The sequence below is a fragment of the Periplaneta americana genome, chromosome 5 (assembly GCF_040183065.1).
Source record: "Periplaneta americana isolate PAMFEO1 chromosome 5, P.americana_PAMFEO1_priV1, whole genome shotgun sequence".
Classification (NCBI taxonomy): domain Eukaryota; kingdom Metazoa; phylum Arthropoda; class Insecta; order Blattodea; family Blattidae; genus Periplaneta; species Periplaneta americana.
Genome location: NC_091121.1, coordinates 116,994,958 through 117,012,839, shown reverse-complemented (window position 1 = coordinate 117,012,839; position 17,882 = coordinate 116,994,958). Strand labels below are relative to the sequence as shown.

The following is a 17,882-nucleotide window of genomic DNA, read 5'->3' as shown; positions in this document are numbered from 1 at the left end:
GGAAATGAATTCTGTTAGAGATTCTACTAATCACTATGGAGCGGATTCCTATGTAATTAAATATTTTTCTTGCATGTGATAAAACACAACTAACAAAGTAAAAAATTTCGAATGTCAAGTTTCAAGTTTAAAACCCGAATTTTATTTCACATAAAAACACATATTTTCACAAAAAAATTATGTAAATACATATTTTCAGGAAATCTATTATAAACACATAAATCTTGGAGTTTTTTTACTTAAATAATTTTTTTACAAGAACTTTTAAATATTTTAAAACTAAATCAATTATATCACTCAGAATCACTTATCTTTTTAAGAATTCTTGGTTGCTTCGTGTTTCTATGGGCTATGTGGTGTATCCGTGATCCATTTTTGTAATAGTATCGCCTCAAGTTCTGAGAACTGCTAGGTAGCATATCAGTGTTATTATATGAGAATAAATTAACATAGACAAGAAGGAGAGATTTTGCAATTAGGAATGTTTATTGTTGCTGAAGATGATTTCATTCCGTGCTTTGTGAAACACAATGGATAAGAGCTCGGGTATAAACATGATTTAATTTAAACAAATCTCTCACCTCTCGCTCATGCCTATGAAGTGAGGAAATACATTTTGTTGTGATTCCCGGTTATTGGACCATAAGCTTAAGATGTGTAGTGTAGACGTGGTGGCGTTGCTATAGGAAGCTTTTCTCCGACATCGTCAGCCAGTAGCTAGAAACATTTTTTTATGTTAAGACGTATGTATATTAGCCTCTTAAGATGCCCAAAATCAAATCGAGTTTAAGATCGCGTCTACAGCAATATGTAGATGAATTTAAAAACATTTTACTACCGACAGAAAAGTGTTATTTTGCCAACCATGTGGTAAATCAGTAAGTGCAGATCAGAGCTCTCAGGTAACCCAACATTTGTCTGGAAACAAGCACATTGCCACTGTTTCACGTGTGCATTCACGGCAAAACAGTGGATATAAAAAAAAAGGTGTAAAGTTGCTCAAGTATTGGAGGATGTGCCTGTAGGTGAAATTGACAGTGTAGGTGTTTGTGACATTCCTCTCTTTAAATATGCACGTCTGACGTCCTGTGATGAGGAAAGATCGTTTTCACAGTATAAGTCGTTGTTCAGAGATAATGGGCATGCATTTGTGATGGAGAATTTGGAAATGACCTTCGTTGTTCACTGCAATTCTCGGACAACTAGTAGCAACTGATACTCAAGTGTGATCGGTGAGTACCTAGTAACATTTTTTTTTTCAAGCTAAGTAAGGTATTTTTGTCATATTTAAAAAAAAATATTTTTTATTTTTATTTTTAGCAAATATTTTCGTACTTTTTAACACATAAAAAATAAATATATTTAAATTTTTTAGCACATAAAAATCCGCTCCCTACTAATCACTTTCAGTAATTTTGCACTTGACACTAGGCCAACTGAGAATAAGAGAAACAAAGAGAGTTGGGTAGGGGGTGTTAGAGTCAGGTATGTAGGAGTGTTTGTAAATGCTTCCTTCCACAGCTACCCTTCATAGGCAAGAAATTTCCACGCATACTTTGAGATATGGAAATACCTTGTCTAGATTTAGGAAGATCTGAAATTCATTCTTGACAAGTTTCAGAAATATGAAATATCTTTCTTTTGATCAGATACTATCCATTCTGCTGAAAGTTTTTCCACAATCAGTATTATGTTGCTTACAAGAACTGATAAAACAAGGAAAACTAATTTTAAAAATTCATCAGCACTCTCATCTTTGTTAGAAATTTTGCCCAGATGTTAACATCAAAAGAGTGCTTCTGACAAGAGAGGGTTTTCAGTAGGGCATGATGGATTCGGCTGAAAGTGTTTATGTAGATTGATTTAAGGTTCCTGAAAACGATGGCGAAGGTCTCTCGTTTCGGAATTGCATATTTGTGAAAATACAGCAATTTTAAAAATCTGGACTGCATGTCATTCTTGCGCGCAGCTTGTTCATAACCTACTTGCAGAGAGCACTAGAAGTGAGAAACTACTTTCTTCTATCCCTGTTAGAAATCTAGAAGTGGAATATGTTCACATTTGCATTTAAGACGAAATGGATAATATTTAGGGTGAACTCGCCTGTTATGTTCACAAAATGATAATGCGTTATGTTCACCAAGGAATGTTCAGGACACAGAATCTTTTCACAATACAGATATCTTATAATGGCTGCTTCTTCATACTCATTGACACAACAGAGACTGTTCCCCGCATACAACAGTATTTGAAGTACATTTTAGATTTATTTTAGTTTTTCTTGTGACATATTTTCTAATGAGGAAGTCCAAAATGCTCTTCATGGTAAGTCACTTCAGATTGAAATTATCCCACCAAAAACCACACGATTTGTTCAACCTTTGGACGTCTATTTCTTCCGACAGTACAAGCTAGTCGTTTGACGATTGGAGGACTGTTTCAGGTATAAATGTATTATGAAATATTCGGATACCAACCTTTACGACAGAGTTTTTAATTTTAAAGTTATATTCATTTGTTTACCATCATTTCTGCTCTCCTCTTCTACAAGAAATGTTAATATAAGCTTGGCAAAAATGTGGATACAATACAGAAAGAAAAATAAACTCCTTAAAAAATTTACTTCAAACACTGTTGCATGTAGGAAATAGTGTCCGTTGTGTCCATAAGTGTGAAGAACAAGGCCATTGTAAAATGCCTGAACATTTCTTGGTGAACCTGCATTATCATGTGTGAATATAACAGGTAAGTTTACCCTAAATTTTTATTCATTTCGTCTTAAATGCAAATGTGAACATAGCCTATTCCACTTCTGGATTTCTAACAGAGATGGAAGAAAGTAGTTTCCTCGCCTCTAGTGCTCTCTGCAAGTAGGTTATGAGCAAGCTGCGCACGAGAATGACATCTAATCCATATTTTTAAAATTGCTGTATTTTCATAAATATGCAATTCCGAAACGAGACCTTTTTCCATCGTTTTCAGGAACTTTAAATCAGTCTACATTAACACTTTCAAACAAATTCATTATGCCCTGCTGAAAACCCTCTCTTGTGAGTTATAAATAGGCTATACAATTTGGGGAACACAGTAACTGTAGTACAGCTGATGTTCTTGAATTCAAGCCATAAGTCTTGATAATTCATTCCAAGGGTAAGACAAAGTATTCCCGTTTACATTCATTGACATACAACTGAAGCAAACTTTACCTAAAAATCAGTGACAGCTTTTCAGGTGCAGATGGTGAAGAGGCACTTCATCTACATTTTAGCCTGAATTATTATTTGTTTAATTTATATAACATTCTTGAAATGGATACCTATATTTCAAGCAACCTAGTCCCTAATCCATTGTGCTAGCCTGTAGCTTTGAGTTGTGGGTGATGCAAGGCTTGAACAAGACGTGTCAATGAAGAAAATTTCGGAGAATTGTTGGATCAACAGGTTCAGTTGTCATGGCAACCAACATGAACAAAACACTTGCCCACAGCATTCATACTTCGAGAGTGAACAACATTCTACCAGAAAATAAATATTACAAAGTTAGTCGCCTCCCCATAGTGTCCCCTGAGAGCAAATTTGCTGCAAATTGAGTAACAACTATAGGCATAAAAAGCATCAGTACAAGAAGGAAACTGCTTTTCTTAGAGCAAAAAAAGGGAGAACAACCAACATCTTGCAGTGGAATGCTGGAGGATTATCAACAGCTAAAGTAACAGAATTTACGAACAAAGTTGTAAACCATAACACAGACGTTTTTTATAATTAATGAAGCGAATATTAGCCCACAGAACAAACAATTTATCAACACACCTGGATACAACCAACATAATATATTATAGACAAATAGCCAGTGGAATTCTTGTTGGAAGCAAAACAAACCTTACCACAACTTTCTCAGTTATCAAGAGAATGAATGAGCATGATACATCTGAAATGGTAGAAATTAATGTTTGGAAAGGAAACTATCATACAAAAATCTATGGCATATATAGTCCTCCAAATAATAAACATTTGAATTTAGATCTCCTAGATTTTACCCATAATGATACAGTAATAGTTCATTCATTCATAGTGTTCTGCCCAAGGCAGGTCTTTCACTGCAAACCCAACATTCTCCAGTCTTTCCTATTTTCTGCCTTCCTCTTTGTCTCTTCATAATCCATACATCTTAATGTCGTCTATCATCTGATATCTTATTCTGCCCCGAACTCTTCTCCCATTCACCATTCCTTCCAATGCATCCTTCAGTAGGCAGTTTCTTCTCAATCATTGACCCATCCAATTTCTTTTCCTCTTTCTGATCAGTTTCAGTAACATTCTTTCTTCATCCACTCTTTCCAACACAGCTTCGTTTCTTATTCAGTCCATTTCACATGCTTCATCCTTCTCCATATCCACATTTCAAATGATTCTATTTGTTAAAAACATAAAATTGTTTAGTCACACGTTAAAAAGTGTTACAATTTTTAAAAAAGGTTATATACCTTGGACAGATGGCCCGTTTTGAGGCGATGTTGCATCTTCATCAGTGTCTCCTGAACTACTAGTGATCTTGAATTCTGCGATGTGCATTTGTCAGTTGTAAGGGTGAGGGGTGTGTTGTTCTTATGGTGGGGGCTGGTTGTTTGTGTGTTATGACGTATCATGACATCGAATAATGTGTGGGTATTGAATTGTAATTGTGTATTAAGTATATGTTGTGGGTATGTTATTGTGTGTTTATATATTTCGTATTGTTCTAAGATGTTTAACTGTGAACTTTTTGGTGTGATGTATAAAATTTCCAGATCTGTTTCTATATTATTGTAGTCATGGTTATTGTTGTTAATGTGTTCTGCGTAATTTGATGTGATGTAGGGTTTGGTTATAGCTTTAATATGTTCATTATAGCTTGTATGAAAGGATCTTCCTGTCTGTCCTATGTAAAAATGTGGGCAACTATTGCATATTAGTTTGTAAACTCCAGTTGAATTATATTTATTTGAATGTTTAATGTGATTATTTAGATATTTTCTGTGTTGTGTTATTTGTTTTGTATGCTATCTTGTATTTTAGTTTTCTGAATTAAGTTGAAATTTTGTGAGTATTGGTATTGTGATATATTAATGTTATGTACCAGTATTTATTCTCACGTGGTGTTTGTGTTGGTTTGTTCTGTTTTTGTTTTGCCTTTTTTATTAGTGTGTCTATTATGTTAGGGTTATATCTTGTCTTGTGCTATATATTTTATTGCTTCTCTTCACTTCGTCGTAATGTCCATGTTTCTGTCCCATACAATGCTAAACTCCGCACAAAGCACTTCATTAGTCTCTTCCTTAGTTCTTTCTCCAGAGGTCCACAGAAGATGCTCCTTTTTCTATTAAAAGCTTCCTTTGCCATTGCTATTCTCCTTTTGACTTCTTGGCAGCAGCTCATGTTACTGCTTATAGTACCTACACCCCAAGTATTTGAAGTTGTCCACTTGCTCTACTGCCTCATTTAGAATGCGCAAGTTTAACTTCTTTACTTCTCTTCCTACGACCATGGTCTTCGTCTTGTTGGCATTTATCTTCATTCCATACTGCTCATAGATGTCGTTTAGCTCTAGTAGCATATCCCTTAGTATCATCTCCTCCTCTGCTAACAATGCCATATTAGCAAATCTTACACAGTTTATTCTTCTTCCTCCTACTATCATTCCTCCCATGTTCTGAAAAACACAGTAATAATAGGAGATTTTAATGCAGCTTTTCCAGATTGGGGTTATGCATATAAAAATAACCCAGGTAAAGTAGTAGAAGAATTTTTAGCATCCAACATTGTAGAAATACTATTCAACGAACAAGATGCAACAACATAATCTTCATTATAATGGGCATGGAACAAATCCTGACCTGGCCATTGTTTCAACAAACCTAATATGGTAAATATCTCAACCTGCACTGTAGAAGACATGGGAACAGAACACAGAGGAACACAGAGCAGTCATTAGGAAGATCACAAGGACCAACAATGCAGCTAAAGAAAACAAAACCACATGCAACTTCAAAAAAGCAAACTGGGAGAAATATAAAACGGAAACAGAGGCAGACATTAAACAACTAAAAATTGAAGGCAAACCAAGAGACAAACTAAGAAATCTCACCAATATAATAATGAGACGGCAAAGGTTAATATACCTAGGGGAAAATGTAAAAACTACAAGCCTTTTTTGGAACACAGAACTTGATACAATAAAAACAGAAAGAAACAGATTAAGGAAAGTAGCTGAGAGAACAAAAAATCCTTCAAGATGTAGAGAACTGGAGAAAACAAAGTGCCATCCTTGATAGGGAAGTAATTAAGCAAAAGAAAACTACTTTTCATAACCAGCATAGGATATGCCCCAAAAGAAAGGACGATATGCAATTTCATAAAAAAAAATAAGAACAAAAACGTCAACCAAAACAAACAACCAATAATAATAGAAAATAAGCCAGTCACTGATAACAAAATAAATGCAAGGAGTTTTAATCTCTTCTATGTCAATGAATATAAACTCAACAAATACTCTAAGGACAATCAAAAAGCACTTAAAACCAAAATCAACAAAAAGTACCTATCCAATAAGACCAAAACATTTAACATATTTAACTTAATGAGAACTTCTCAATACCAGTACCAGAACTAGAAGAAGCAGTCGAAAAAACCAAAACTAAAAAGCAAGCTGGACCAGATAAAATATTTCCAGAATTTATCATACATCTGGGTCCCATAATGAAGAGGAGACTACTTGACTTTTACAACAATGTCTGGCAACAAAAGTACAGCATATCAGCAGAATGGAGGAGAGCTATAGTAATATCCATTTTGAAATCTAATAAACCAGCCGAAGAAATCAATAGTTATCAATTAATAACACTAACATCAGTGTTAGCTAAAATCATGGAAAGAATGGTCATGGCCAGACTAAATTGGTACTGTATTTGAAAATACAACAGCTACTCCCCCTGGAGTCTACACCTGTGGAGTAACGGTTAGCGCGTCTGGCTGCGAAACCAAGTTGCCCGGGTTCGATTCCCGGTCAGAGCAAGTTACTTGGTTGAAGTTTTTTTCCAGAGTTTTTCCTCAACTCAATAAGAGCAAATGCTGGGTAACTTTCGGTGCTGGACCCCGGACTCATTTGACGGCACCTTCATAATCTTCATCTCATTCAGACGCTAAATAACCTAAGATGTTGATAAAGCGTCGTAAAATAACCTATACAGAACTCACTCTGGAACAGGCAAGATTCAGAACAAAACTCTCAACAAGCCACCAACTAATTAAGGATGCTTTCAACAGAAAAGAAAGTGTTCTAGTAGTGTTTGTAGACTTCCAAGGAGCCTATGCCACTGTGTGGCGCATAAATCTCATATGAGTAGCCAATTTGCAAAACCAGCTATTTGCAAGTTAGACGAATTTTGGCAAATGAGGAAAATTGTGTAAAAACTTAACCACAGATGCTAGAGGCATGATTTCTAGTTTAATAAATGGGGAAAAAAATATTTAGTTTGTCTTCCTACAGCTCAGAAATATATGATTAATAGGTAATTAGTTATATTGTATATTAATTTGCAAATAGCAGGTTTTGCAGCCGAACAGAGCAGTTAGCAGGATTTGCAACTCTATAGGTAGCCTTATTAATGATACATTAGTTTGCAAAACCTGGTATTTGATCAATGTTAACAGTTTATCTGACAAGACTAACTTAGAAACAAACTGACGGTAGAAGAGAACATTCTTATTTTCGTTACATACCTAAATATTATTAAACACACAAATATTGTACTATAAAAAAGTAAAAAAGGAGAACAGAATACTAATGTTATAGTTTGAAGGTTTCCTTATGTACTACTGTTTGTGAAAAATGCAACACCCAGAAAAAATGGCCTGAACCATCCCAAACTCGGGAGATGTGTAAAACAGAGTACCAAATGTAGTGTGTTCAAACGAGTCCCGCTTCAACTTGTCCTACAGTGATGGTCAATACGTGTTAAGCGCTACCGTGGTGAATGCAATCTGAGAGCCTGCATTGTTGAGCGGCATTGCGGACAAGTTCCTAGTGTGACACAATATGCGATCTCGCTTCCTACGTATTCAGGACAATCTGAACTTCAACCGCTACATTAGAGACGTCTTAGAGTCCGAGGTACTGCTCCTCCCTCAGGCAACTCCACATGCCATATTTCAGCAGGACAATGTCCGGTCACATGTGGCGAGAATTGTGCAAGTCTTCTTCGAAGAACGACGGGTATCACTGCTTTCCTGGCCTGCACGTTCGCCAGACATTTCGCCCATCGAACATGTCTGGGATATGGTTGGTCGGCAACTTGTTCGTCATGGTCCTCCAGCACACACTCTTGACGCTTTGTGGACTCGCATACAAACTGCGTGGAGGGAGATTCCCCTGGAACATATCCAGGAACTCTTTGATTCCATACCACGACGCTTACAAGCTCTGATTGCAGCGCATGGAGGCTTCATTCCATACTGAAATCTCACGGTCACAGATCAGGTACAGTTCTGTAATTCTAATCCTTGTGTATTGTCATGTATCTAAACTGTGATATCAATTTCATTTCAGTCACATGTATCCTTCTTGGTGTTGCAATTTCCACAAACATCAATGTAATATATACAAAATGTTCGGTTCTTCCTCATCCATGAGTTCGAAGTCCACTACATCCGTATGTTCATCCTCATCTTCACTCAGGTCTGCAACAGCAAGGTCTTGCTGCTGGTTGAACATTTCGGTGTAGAGGTTTCGGTTTGCATTCCGAAACCAGTCCTACCCGAAGTGCAATTCCAGAAGTCTTTCAATGTCCCTGATGTTTGCTTCTTTAAGGATGACACCCATTGGAATGTAGTCCTTTTGGAAATGTTTACCTTTATTGTTTAAACTTTTGGATTCGCCTTTTCACTGGTACCATTCTCTTCATCATCTGTATCTTCTCCCTCAACACTAACAGAGTTATTGAAACAGGATACACCATATCCATCCACACTCATTTCGGCAAAAGTCGAAAAAACTGCAAGATAGGCCTAATCACAGTAACCACTTCAAGACTTCAACACACTTAACATAAAAGTTTAGAAGTCCCCGATAAAGCACGGGCAGAAACTCTCAACTGATGTCTTAAATGCAGCAGTATAGTCAATTTAACTATACGAGCAAAAAGTAGCTTTATTATCAGCGTCTAATAATATCTTATTCGTTATTTTAGTATGCTCAATGTAATCCTTATGGAGATCGAAATAGCAGCTTTTGCATCCGTAACTCTTAATATGGCCATGTTGTCTCAGTGACATTTAGCAGGTTTTGCAAAAGTAAACATGACATTGTGCAATTAGCAGGTATTGCATCCTTATGCTCTCTACACTTAGTAGGTTTTGCAACCGTATGCAATTTTATTTACTAGATTTAAAGGGTTTAGAGTTGGATTTGTAACCGAATGTATGGCTTATTACGTAGCTAATGACGAACTGAAACCATGGTTACCATTATCTCACTTTTCATTTTTTTGGCAGTTAGCTGGTTTTGCATCTGGGCTACTCATATGGAAATTACAAAAAATGGGAGTAACAGCCTATAAAATAAGTAAATAAATAAATAAATGAACGAATAAATAAATGTTTTATGGTTGTGCAAAATTGATGTGCATGTATTTGAAATACTGTACTTGTTTTTAATATAACTTATAATATTATGTTAATTAATAAATACTGCATGTTGCGGTATTGGTTTGTTTTGTCGATAGCAAGTGGACATAGCGAATAACCTGGATTGGTTATAGCTTCGTACTATACCAGCGTTCCTCTTTTGCTTGTGTTCAGTGGTTTGTTCTGGAACATGTGTCAAGTACAGAGTTTTACGTATTGGCCATTCCTAATGGAAAATAGTCCGAAGCCTGTAAACATGGCTGACAGTGAATCGGATACTAGCCCTCAAAATGAACAAATTAAGGCTTTGCCGACAGGCCCGCGAGTAGTGACAATTTACAAAACAGAGACGGGCTTTGGTTTTAATGTCAGAGGACAAGTAAGTGAAGGTGGGCAATTGCGGAGCATTAATGGTGAATTATATGCACCTCTTCAACATGTTAGCGCAGTGCTGGATGGAGGAGCGGCTGAGAAGGCTGGAATACGGAAAGGGGATAGGATTCTCGAAGTGTAAGTTGCATATTATGGTATAAAGTTATGTATTTAATACATTGTGTTTCGTATATATGAACTTTGTCGACTATGAGATAGACGCATAGTGCTACAGATCATTGATTTAAGTTGAAAGTAACGTTTAAATTGTTGACAGGTCGTAAGCCCAACAATTTGCATGATTTTCAGTTCTTTTTTGCGAAAGCGAAGTTATGGCATTGTAAATGAAATTTTTGGTTAATTAATGAATAATACAGCATTAGCACATACCGCCGCTGATTGGAATTCGTTGTTTGTAATTTACTTTGGTTCGGTTTATAGTAGGGCAATAAAGAAAATCAACTAGCGATTTATTACAAAAGAAAATAATCTCATTCGGTAGCAACATAGCAGTAATTTAATAAGTCTTATAGGCCTAACATAGTTAGTTCCTCAAGACAGTGCCTCGTAATGTAAAGTTGTGCTGAAAAAATAAAAGTAAGATAGGTTAGGCTATATTGCTATTAAATACCGGTACCCATTTATTGTTTGATATATCAGCATCTTGCAAAAGGAAAATAACATGGTAGCGAAACAAAATTTGTTTGATAATCTATGCTACTTATAGACTAAATGGCAGTAGGTTCTTTATCTGAAATGCAAATAAACCTATTCAAAATGCTGAACATTGATTAGGCTTACTATTTAATGTCCTTGTAAATTTAGATAACGAATGCACTTTCAGTTTCTTTTATCATTAGCCTATATAAATAATTAATGTCTACTCATGTTCATTGTTCTCTTCACAAAATGAAGTGCATAGAGATAATTATGCATAGAACTTTTGACCGTGTGAAGGTTTGGAAAAGGTAATTATGTATTATTATTGTTATTATTTTTAATTTAATTATATTTTATTTAACGACTCTCGCAACTGCCGAGGTTATTTTATTCATTCATTCATTCATTCATGATGTCCTGCCCAAGGCAGGTCTTTCACTGCAAAACCCAGCATTCTCCAGTCTTTCCTCTTCTCTGTCTTCCTCTTTGTTTCCGCATATGATCCTTATATCTTAATGTCGTCTATCATCTGATAGGCCTATCTTCTTCTGTCCCGAACTCCTCTCCCGTTCACCATTCCTTCTGTTGCATCCTTCAGTAGGCAGTTTCTTCAGCCAATTCCTTTTCTTCTTTCTGATCAGTTTCAGCATCATTCTTCATCTTTTCATTTAGACATTTATATTGGCATTTTTATGTAAAGAAATACAAAATTGTTTTAAAATAGGATGTTTGTATACTGGTAGGTAGTAACCTTTTAATCTGACATTGATTTCAATATAATATGCCCCTAATGTGTGGTAATTATGTTGTTTGCTAATGACTGAGTTCTTGGCAATAAAGCCATTAACTCTTTTCCAGTCCAACGTAGAAAAGGATTTAGCAAAAAGTGTTATACCTAATTATTTTAATGTAGGCACCATGTTTTAATGTTATGGCAGTTACATGAGCTACACACAACCCCCAAACTGTTAGAAGGACAACACTTGCTGTTGGTTAGCAGATCCATATTACCGTCCACACCTGTGGAGTAACAGTCAGCGCGTCTGGCTGCGAAACCAGGTGGCCCGGGTTCGAATCCCAGTCAGGACAAGTTACCTGGTTGAGGTTTTTTCCGGGGTTTTCCCTCAACCCAATGCGAGCAAATGCTGGGTAACTTTCGGTGCTGGACCCCGGACTCATTTCACTGGCATTATCACCTTCATATCATTCAGATGCTAAATAACCTAGATGTTGATACAGCGTCGTAAAATAACCCAATAAAATAAATCCATATTACCTAACCAGGATGATTATTAGACAACTCCACTGACTATCCCCTCCTTCTCACGTAGGGGATGTTTATACATGTCATGGCAGGTCAGCTGACACTGAAATGGCATTTCCTCCATTTTTGATGGAACAGTTATAGGCTACTGCGCAGGGTTGTAGCCCCAAACTTTACAGTGCCGGAGCTCTTTATGCTTTTTAACCTTTGGGGAAGGGAGAAAGTTTGGATGCAAAAAAAAAAATAAATAAGACAAAGAAAGAAATACCATGAAGTAAGACACATTGTACAGTGAAACCTGTTCAAACCGGAACCTGAATAATCCGGAATGCTGTCTATTTCGGAACAATTTATTGGTCCTGGCGAAATTTGTATGTATTATGTGCAATTTTTTCTAATAAGATGGAAACTGTCCAACGCGGAAACGGAAACTGTCTGCTACTGTTCAAAACGGAAACAATATTTTGGACACACTATATTTTGTAACTATATTTTGAAACAGCGTGTAATTTCAAGGAATATACGAAATATGTAGGTCACTAAGATAAAAACAAATTTCTTTGCAAAATTCTAGAGGGTACAAGGGTGTGTTGGTCTGTCGGTCATAAATTTTATTACCCTGTTGACTAGGCAAACGAGTCCCTTCAAAGATTTTCAATGCTTCACACCCGTATACTGTCGTAGCTAAACAGAGCGCAAGCATAGTGATTTCCTGGTAGAAAAAAGTTGCATAAAATGTGGCATTAATATTAAGTGATGAAGTAAAAGTTATCGAGATAAAGGAAAATTAGAAACAAAGTCTATGTGAATTAATGTTGAAGTACAGTTGTGGAAAACTCAGGTGTGACACTTTAAAAAATAAAGATCATAAGGAGTTAGTAGCGTGCGACCGATATTGGTGACACAAAAGGAACCAGAAAGCAACTGTTTATGTGGAAATAAATTAACTGTTGTGGGAGTGGGTTCTTCATGACCTTTCAAAGAACAAGCCAATTTCTGGATCTGTTCTGCAAAGCAAGCTATTGAACTGGGAAAGAAATTAAATAAATCAGAATTCAAGGCGTCTAATAGATGGCTCCTAGTCCAATTAGTTAATAATGTGCAGTGATATGTTAAAATGTTATGGTTTATTTAACGACGCTCGCAACTGCAGAGGTTATATCAGCATCGTCAGATGTGCCGGAATTTTGTCCTGCAGGAGTTCTTTTACATGCCAGTAAATCTACTGACATGAGCCTGTCGCATTTAAGCATACTTAAATGCCATCGACCTGGCCCGGGGTCGAACCCGCAACCTTGGGCATAGAAGGCCAGCGCTATACCAACTCACCAACCAGGTTGACGCAGTGATATGCAGTACAGTATTAGAGTATAATGTTAGATATTAAATAGAATGAGATTAGTAAACTTTAGTAATGTTTAAAGACTAATGAGTGAGTTATGATAATATTTATACAGAAAATGAGATTTTAATCAAGATGATTCACCAACATAATAAGCGACAGAAAGCTGATTTAATGTGATGAGTGTTAAATGGAATATTTTGTATTTCTTGCAGTTTGCGGCATGCCATTTTGTTTTCCATGTATATGAATGACAAAATATTCCATTTTAATGCCACACCTGAATAATACGGAAACCTGTCCACAACGGAAAAAAAATTAGGACCATGTCACTTCCGTCTTGAACAGGTTTCACTGTATTACTAAAGTACAGTATAGGCCTAATCATACTAGGGCCTACATCACATTGTACAATACATCTACACTACAAAATTCCAGCATATACATTTTTCTCAACATATTGATGTGATTATTTTGCTACACAAGTTCTGGTATCATCAGCTGAATGATGCGATATCAACCATGTTGAAATATAAGGTTCTGGGTTCCAATATCTCAGGGCAGACCCATGCAGTTTAATGAACATCAGTAAAGATACATGTGATATTAAAAGCCTGTTCCTCGTAGGAGATATGATTATGTTCTTCATGCTAAATCCCCGTTTGCACTCAGCTAAACTCCACGGTATGAGTTTTGTGCAATTCATTCTTCGAAGACATGGTGGCTGTTGTCAAGGTAATCTTGATAAGCATTTTTGACTTTGAATGTGTTTAGTTTAAACATATTGCAGAGCCGTTCTATCTCTTCTTTGCCATACCTCACAGGTAAATCGAAGGACCACCGGTCACATTCAAGAACTTTGATTTGATTCAAGAGCTCTTCATATTCAACAGTTTTAAAATTAAGTGCTGTTGACGTACACCCTAGATTCATGGCTAGATATTGTTGTAAGTAGTCTCTTCTTCAGGTTGTTTGCAACACTATACAAAAGTCATTGGTTAATGGAAATCATCTTCAGGTTATCGGTTAATAGTATGGAACAAAACTGTCCATTCATGATCGCTATTTAGACCCTTAGATCTCTCGTGCCAGGCTTCTCATTGAGAGATTCAATGCATCACTTAATTAGTTTGTCTGCATAGAATATAGAGGCATTTATATTCTGTACGTTTTCAAAAAGAATAGGTACCTCTGCTAAAATGTCATACATTATTGGCCAAATCCAGTAAGAACTGTACAGATGAAAATTGCTGCAATAAACCGTTATATATGCTTCTTTCAATGGATGGCCTATTCATATCTTCTTTGGGTCTTAAAAAATGGCTAAATAAAGAACTGTAGCCAAACTAAAGAGTTGAAACTGTTCGTAATGAACTGGCCACCTACCTACTTGTTAGAATACGGCCGATTTTATTCATTGCTTGGTCGAGCTGTGCAGCACGTTCAGCTTACTGACGTTGATTCATTGGTGACCTGCTGTATAAAGTGTATAGCTTATCCAAGACTATTTGAAAATAATTGACACCACCTGATTACTTCATCAACGGCACTGACTAAAGCTAATTCTAGTTGATGATTCATACAATGCCAAATTATTATATTTGAATACATGGATGAAAATTTCTGGGCTACTGTAGATTGTTTATCCAGCATAACGCTGGCACCATCGCTTGTAGATCCTATTAAATGTTGTTAGAGATATTCATTATCAATCCCATGTTTGTTAAGACAGCATAACAAACTCTGAAATATTATCTCAGACTTTTGATCAGAAAGTTCGACTAGATCTAAAAATAAATATTTAGGTGGTTATTCTTTGCATATGTCACATTTCAAATAGACTATCAATACTGATTTTGAACTTAGGCTGGTAGACTCATCAATTACAATGGATATTTTCCCAGCTATATCCTCTATTTTTCTAATAATTCTAGCCTTCATTTCTTTAGAGAAATGTCAACAGCACTGTAAGAAGAATGCAAGGCAACACCAATATCTACTCCATTTAGCTTCTGAAGCTCAAGTAAACTGAAATGGTCAATGTAAGGGTGGTCATTCTACGCAATGTAATAAGCTGATATAAATTTGGCTTTTGTTGTTTCACGGTGGGCTGTACTCGTTTATTTGCGAACATTTCAATTGATTGCTTTTCAGACACATCAATAATTTTTGTGCTATATTACGAGTACTGGATTTTTTGTATTCTATGAATTTTTTCGTAGTGACTTAAGCTGATCTGATCTGTTTGATCTGTACTAATTTACTGAATATGAGTGCCATTTATTAGATACAGAAATATAGGCCTACTATTTTTTTAATGCACCTAATGTAGTTACGTCATAGCACACTTTACAGTCAAGCTTACATTGCTTACAATCAATATACGGATAAGCTTCTTTTTTTTCTTGACGAAATTTTCTTCATTCAATACATTTGGCCACTCACTTTGCAGGACGGCTTTTTGGCTTTCACTATTTTGAACATTATGATGTTGAATATTCTTCGCAGTCACACTGGAACTGTCTGTATCTTTTATAACAGTATCTCTGGTTGAATTACTAGGTTCATCAAATAGAAGCAATGGACTTGAGATGTCACAAATATCAGGAGAGGAAGCTTTTGTAACTCCACTAGTAACAGCAGTGGCATGAGAAAAGAAAGAAGTTTTTTTTGTCTATGTTTATTGTGTTCCATATTTACTGAATGGCAATAGATAGAAACAAAAGTTTCAAGTGGTCTTTTAGTTACGTTATAGGCAGTAAATTAACTGTTTAAAATTCACTTCGTAAAATAATTGGAAAACAAACACAACTCATTTCGGTAAGTAACACCATAAACAATCTCCTTTATCATACAAAGACGCTAAAACTAACGAAACACGATATGAAACGAAAGTAAACTAGGACGCATTAAAGTTTAGTTTGGTTGTTGTCCTGTCATGATTCTTCCCCCATTTCTCACCACACACCCCACATACGCTCCTACTAGTCTTGCGACCCTCTACTTCCGAACTTGTTTAGATTTTCTAAAGGAAGCACAGAAAATATAATCACTAAATATTCCGACATTAACTAAGCTATTTTTAACTGGGAAAGTATTGTGGTGTCAAAACAGTTTTTAAAATTCCAAATCAGTGCAGGAGCTCTGCTCCATCTTCGAATACAGTACTGGAGCGTCGCTCCACTCCGCTCCACCTCCACTACATCCCTGCTACTGCGTACTGTTATTTGGTCCCCAGAACCTTGTTTGGTAAAAACAGGTTGCACCACGAGAAGGTGAGGATGGGATTTGAGTAGGAGATGTTATGTGATGCACTTCACTACTCTTTGCAATCACTGTGGTAATTATGTTGTTCTTTCCAAAAGTTTTGAGCATAGTGGGATGAATATAGAGCAGTTAATAGTAGTTAGACAAGAATGATTAATTAATTATTTGGAGTAGTGAAATTAATAGTAAAGCTAAATAATTTTTTGTGCAAAAAGTTTTCTGATATGATATAAATAGTCCTATCCCCATTTCCTTAAAGAAGGGCCATTCATGACAAAATTTTCAATCATCTTAAGTTATATTACATCGAATTTTGAAGATTTGGCAAGAGAAAACAGTGAAGTTATCTGTAGTTATGAAAATACCTAATACTGGTACGTTTGTTCAAGGCTTTAATCGACTAAAAGCTCTGCGTACATTTTATGTAGTATATACAAACTTTTCTCACAGTATCCAAGTAACTAAGTAACAGAACAAGTGTCTATATACTACAGATTGCTAGGCCTATTTTATTTTTCAACATTTGCCCCCCCCTGCCCCCCACTGTTTATTATTAATATTATTTTATGTAACGTAGTCCTGTAAGTACTAGGAGGTTTTTTCTCTCTCTATTTGTGTGATGAAGAGCTCTGGGCAGACTCTTTCAGGCATAGAAGTTGCTTCTTCAGAATTATCCAAAAGATGAGGTGGTTCTATCGATGATCCTTGGATGAAGGGATTTAGAGGTTCAGTGTTATTTGGCGGTGAAGTTTCAACACAAATATCTAGAGAATTGCCTGTGGGAACTAAATGCTTTGTAGAGACAGTAACCTCCTTCCTATCAGACTGTCTGAAAATCACTTCTATCAGTTCAATTTCTACTAGGCTAGTGGATCATATTTGCTCTGACATAAATGTTTCTTTATAAGTACTATATCTGTTAACATCAACCAAGTTGATTAAATTGTTATGAAAATACCTAATAGGTACATTTGTTTCAGATTTGAATCAACTTTTTATGTAGTAATTTACAGTAGAACTCCAATTATCCGGACTAATTGAAGATCGGGCCAATCCAGATATGCAGAAATCTAGATAATTGGATACAGCTCAGGAGTAATTAAGAAAAAAACGATGTCTGACAAAGTATTTTTATTGATAAAAACTAAGCTAACATGGATACTTATGTACTGTACTACTATGTTAAAGAGAGAGAGAGAGTGAGAGTGTGTGTGTGTGTGTGCGTGCGTGTGTCTCTCTCCCCCCCTCCCCCTCCCTCCCTCCCTCTCTCTCTCTCTCTCATGCTCTGGATTTAACAATGAAGTCATCATCCTTCTTG

The 17,882-nt window shown here is 36.1% G+C and overlaps 1 protein-coding gene across 1 annotated transcript in view; it reads left to right on the top strand.

The window, feature by feature from the left end:
• The first annotated feature begins 9,896 nt into the window (after positions 1-9,896).
• Positions 9,897-17,882, top strand: part of Snx27 (sorting nexin 27) — a 311,819-nt gene continuing 303,833 nt past the window's right edge. Inside the window, exon 1 of the mRNA XM_069826412.1 lies at positions 9,897-10,169. Coding sequence (XP_069682513.1) covers positions 9,916-10,169 — 254 coding nt within the window. The 5' untranslated portion in view covers positions 9,897-9,915. The remainder of the gene's footprint in view (positions 10,170-17,882) is intronic.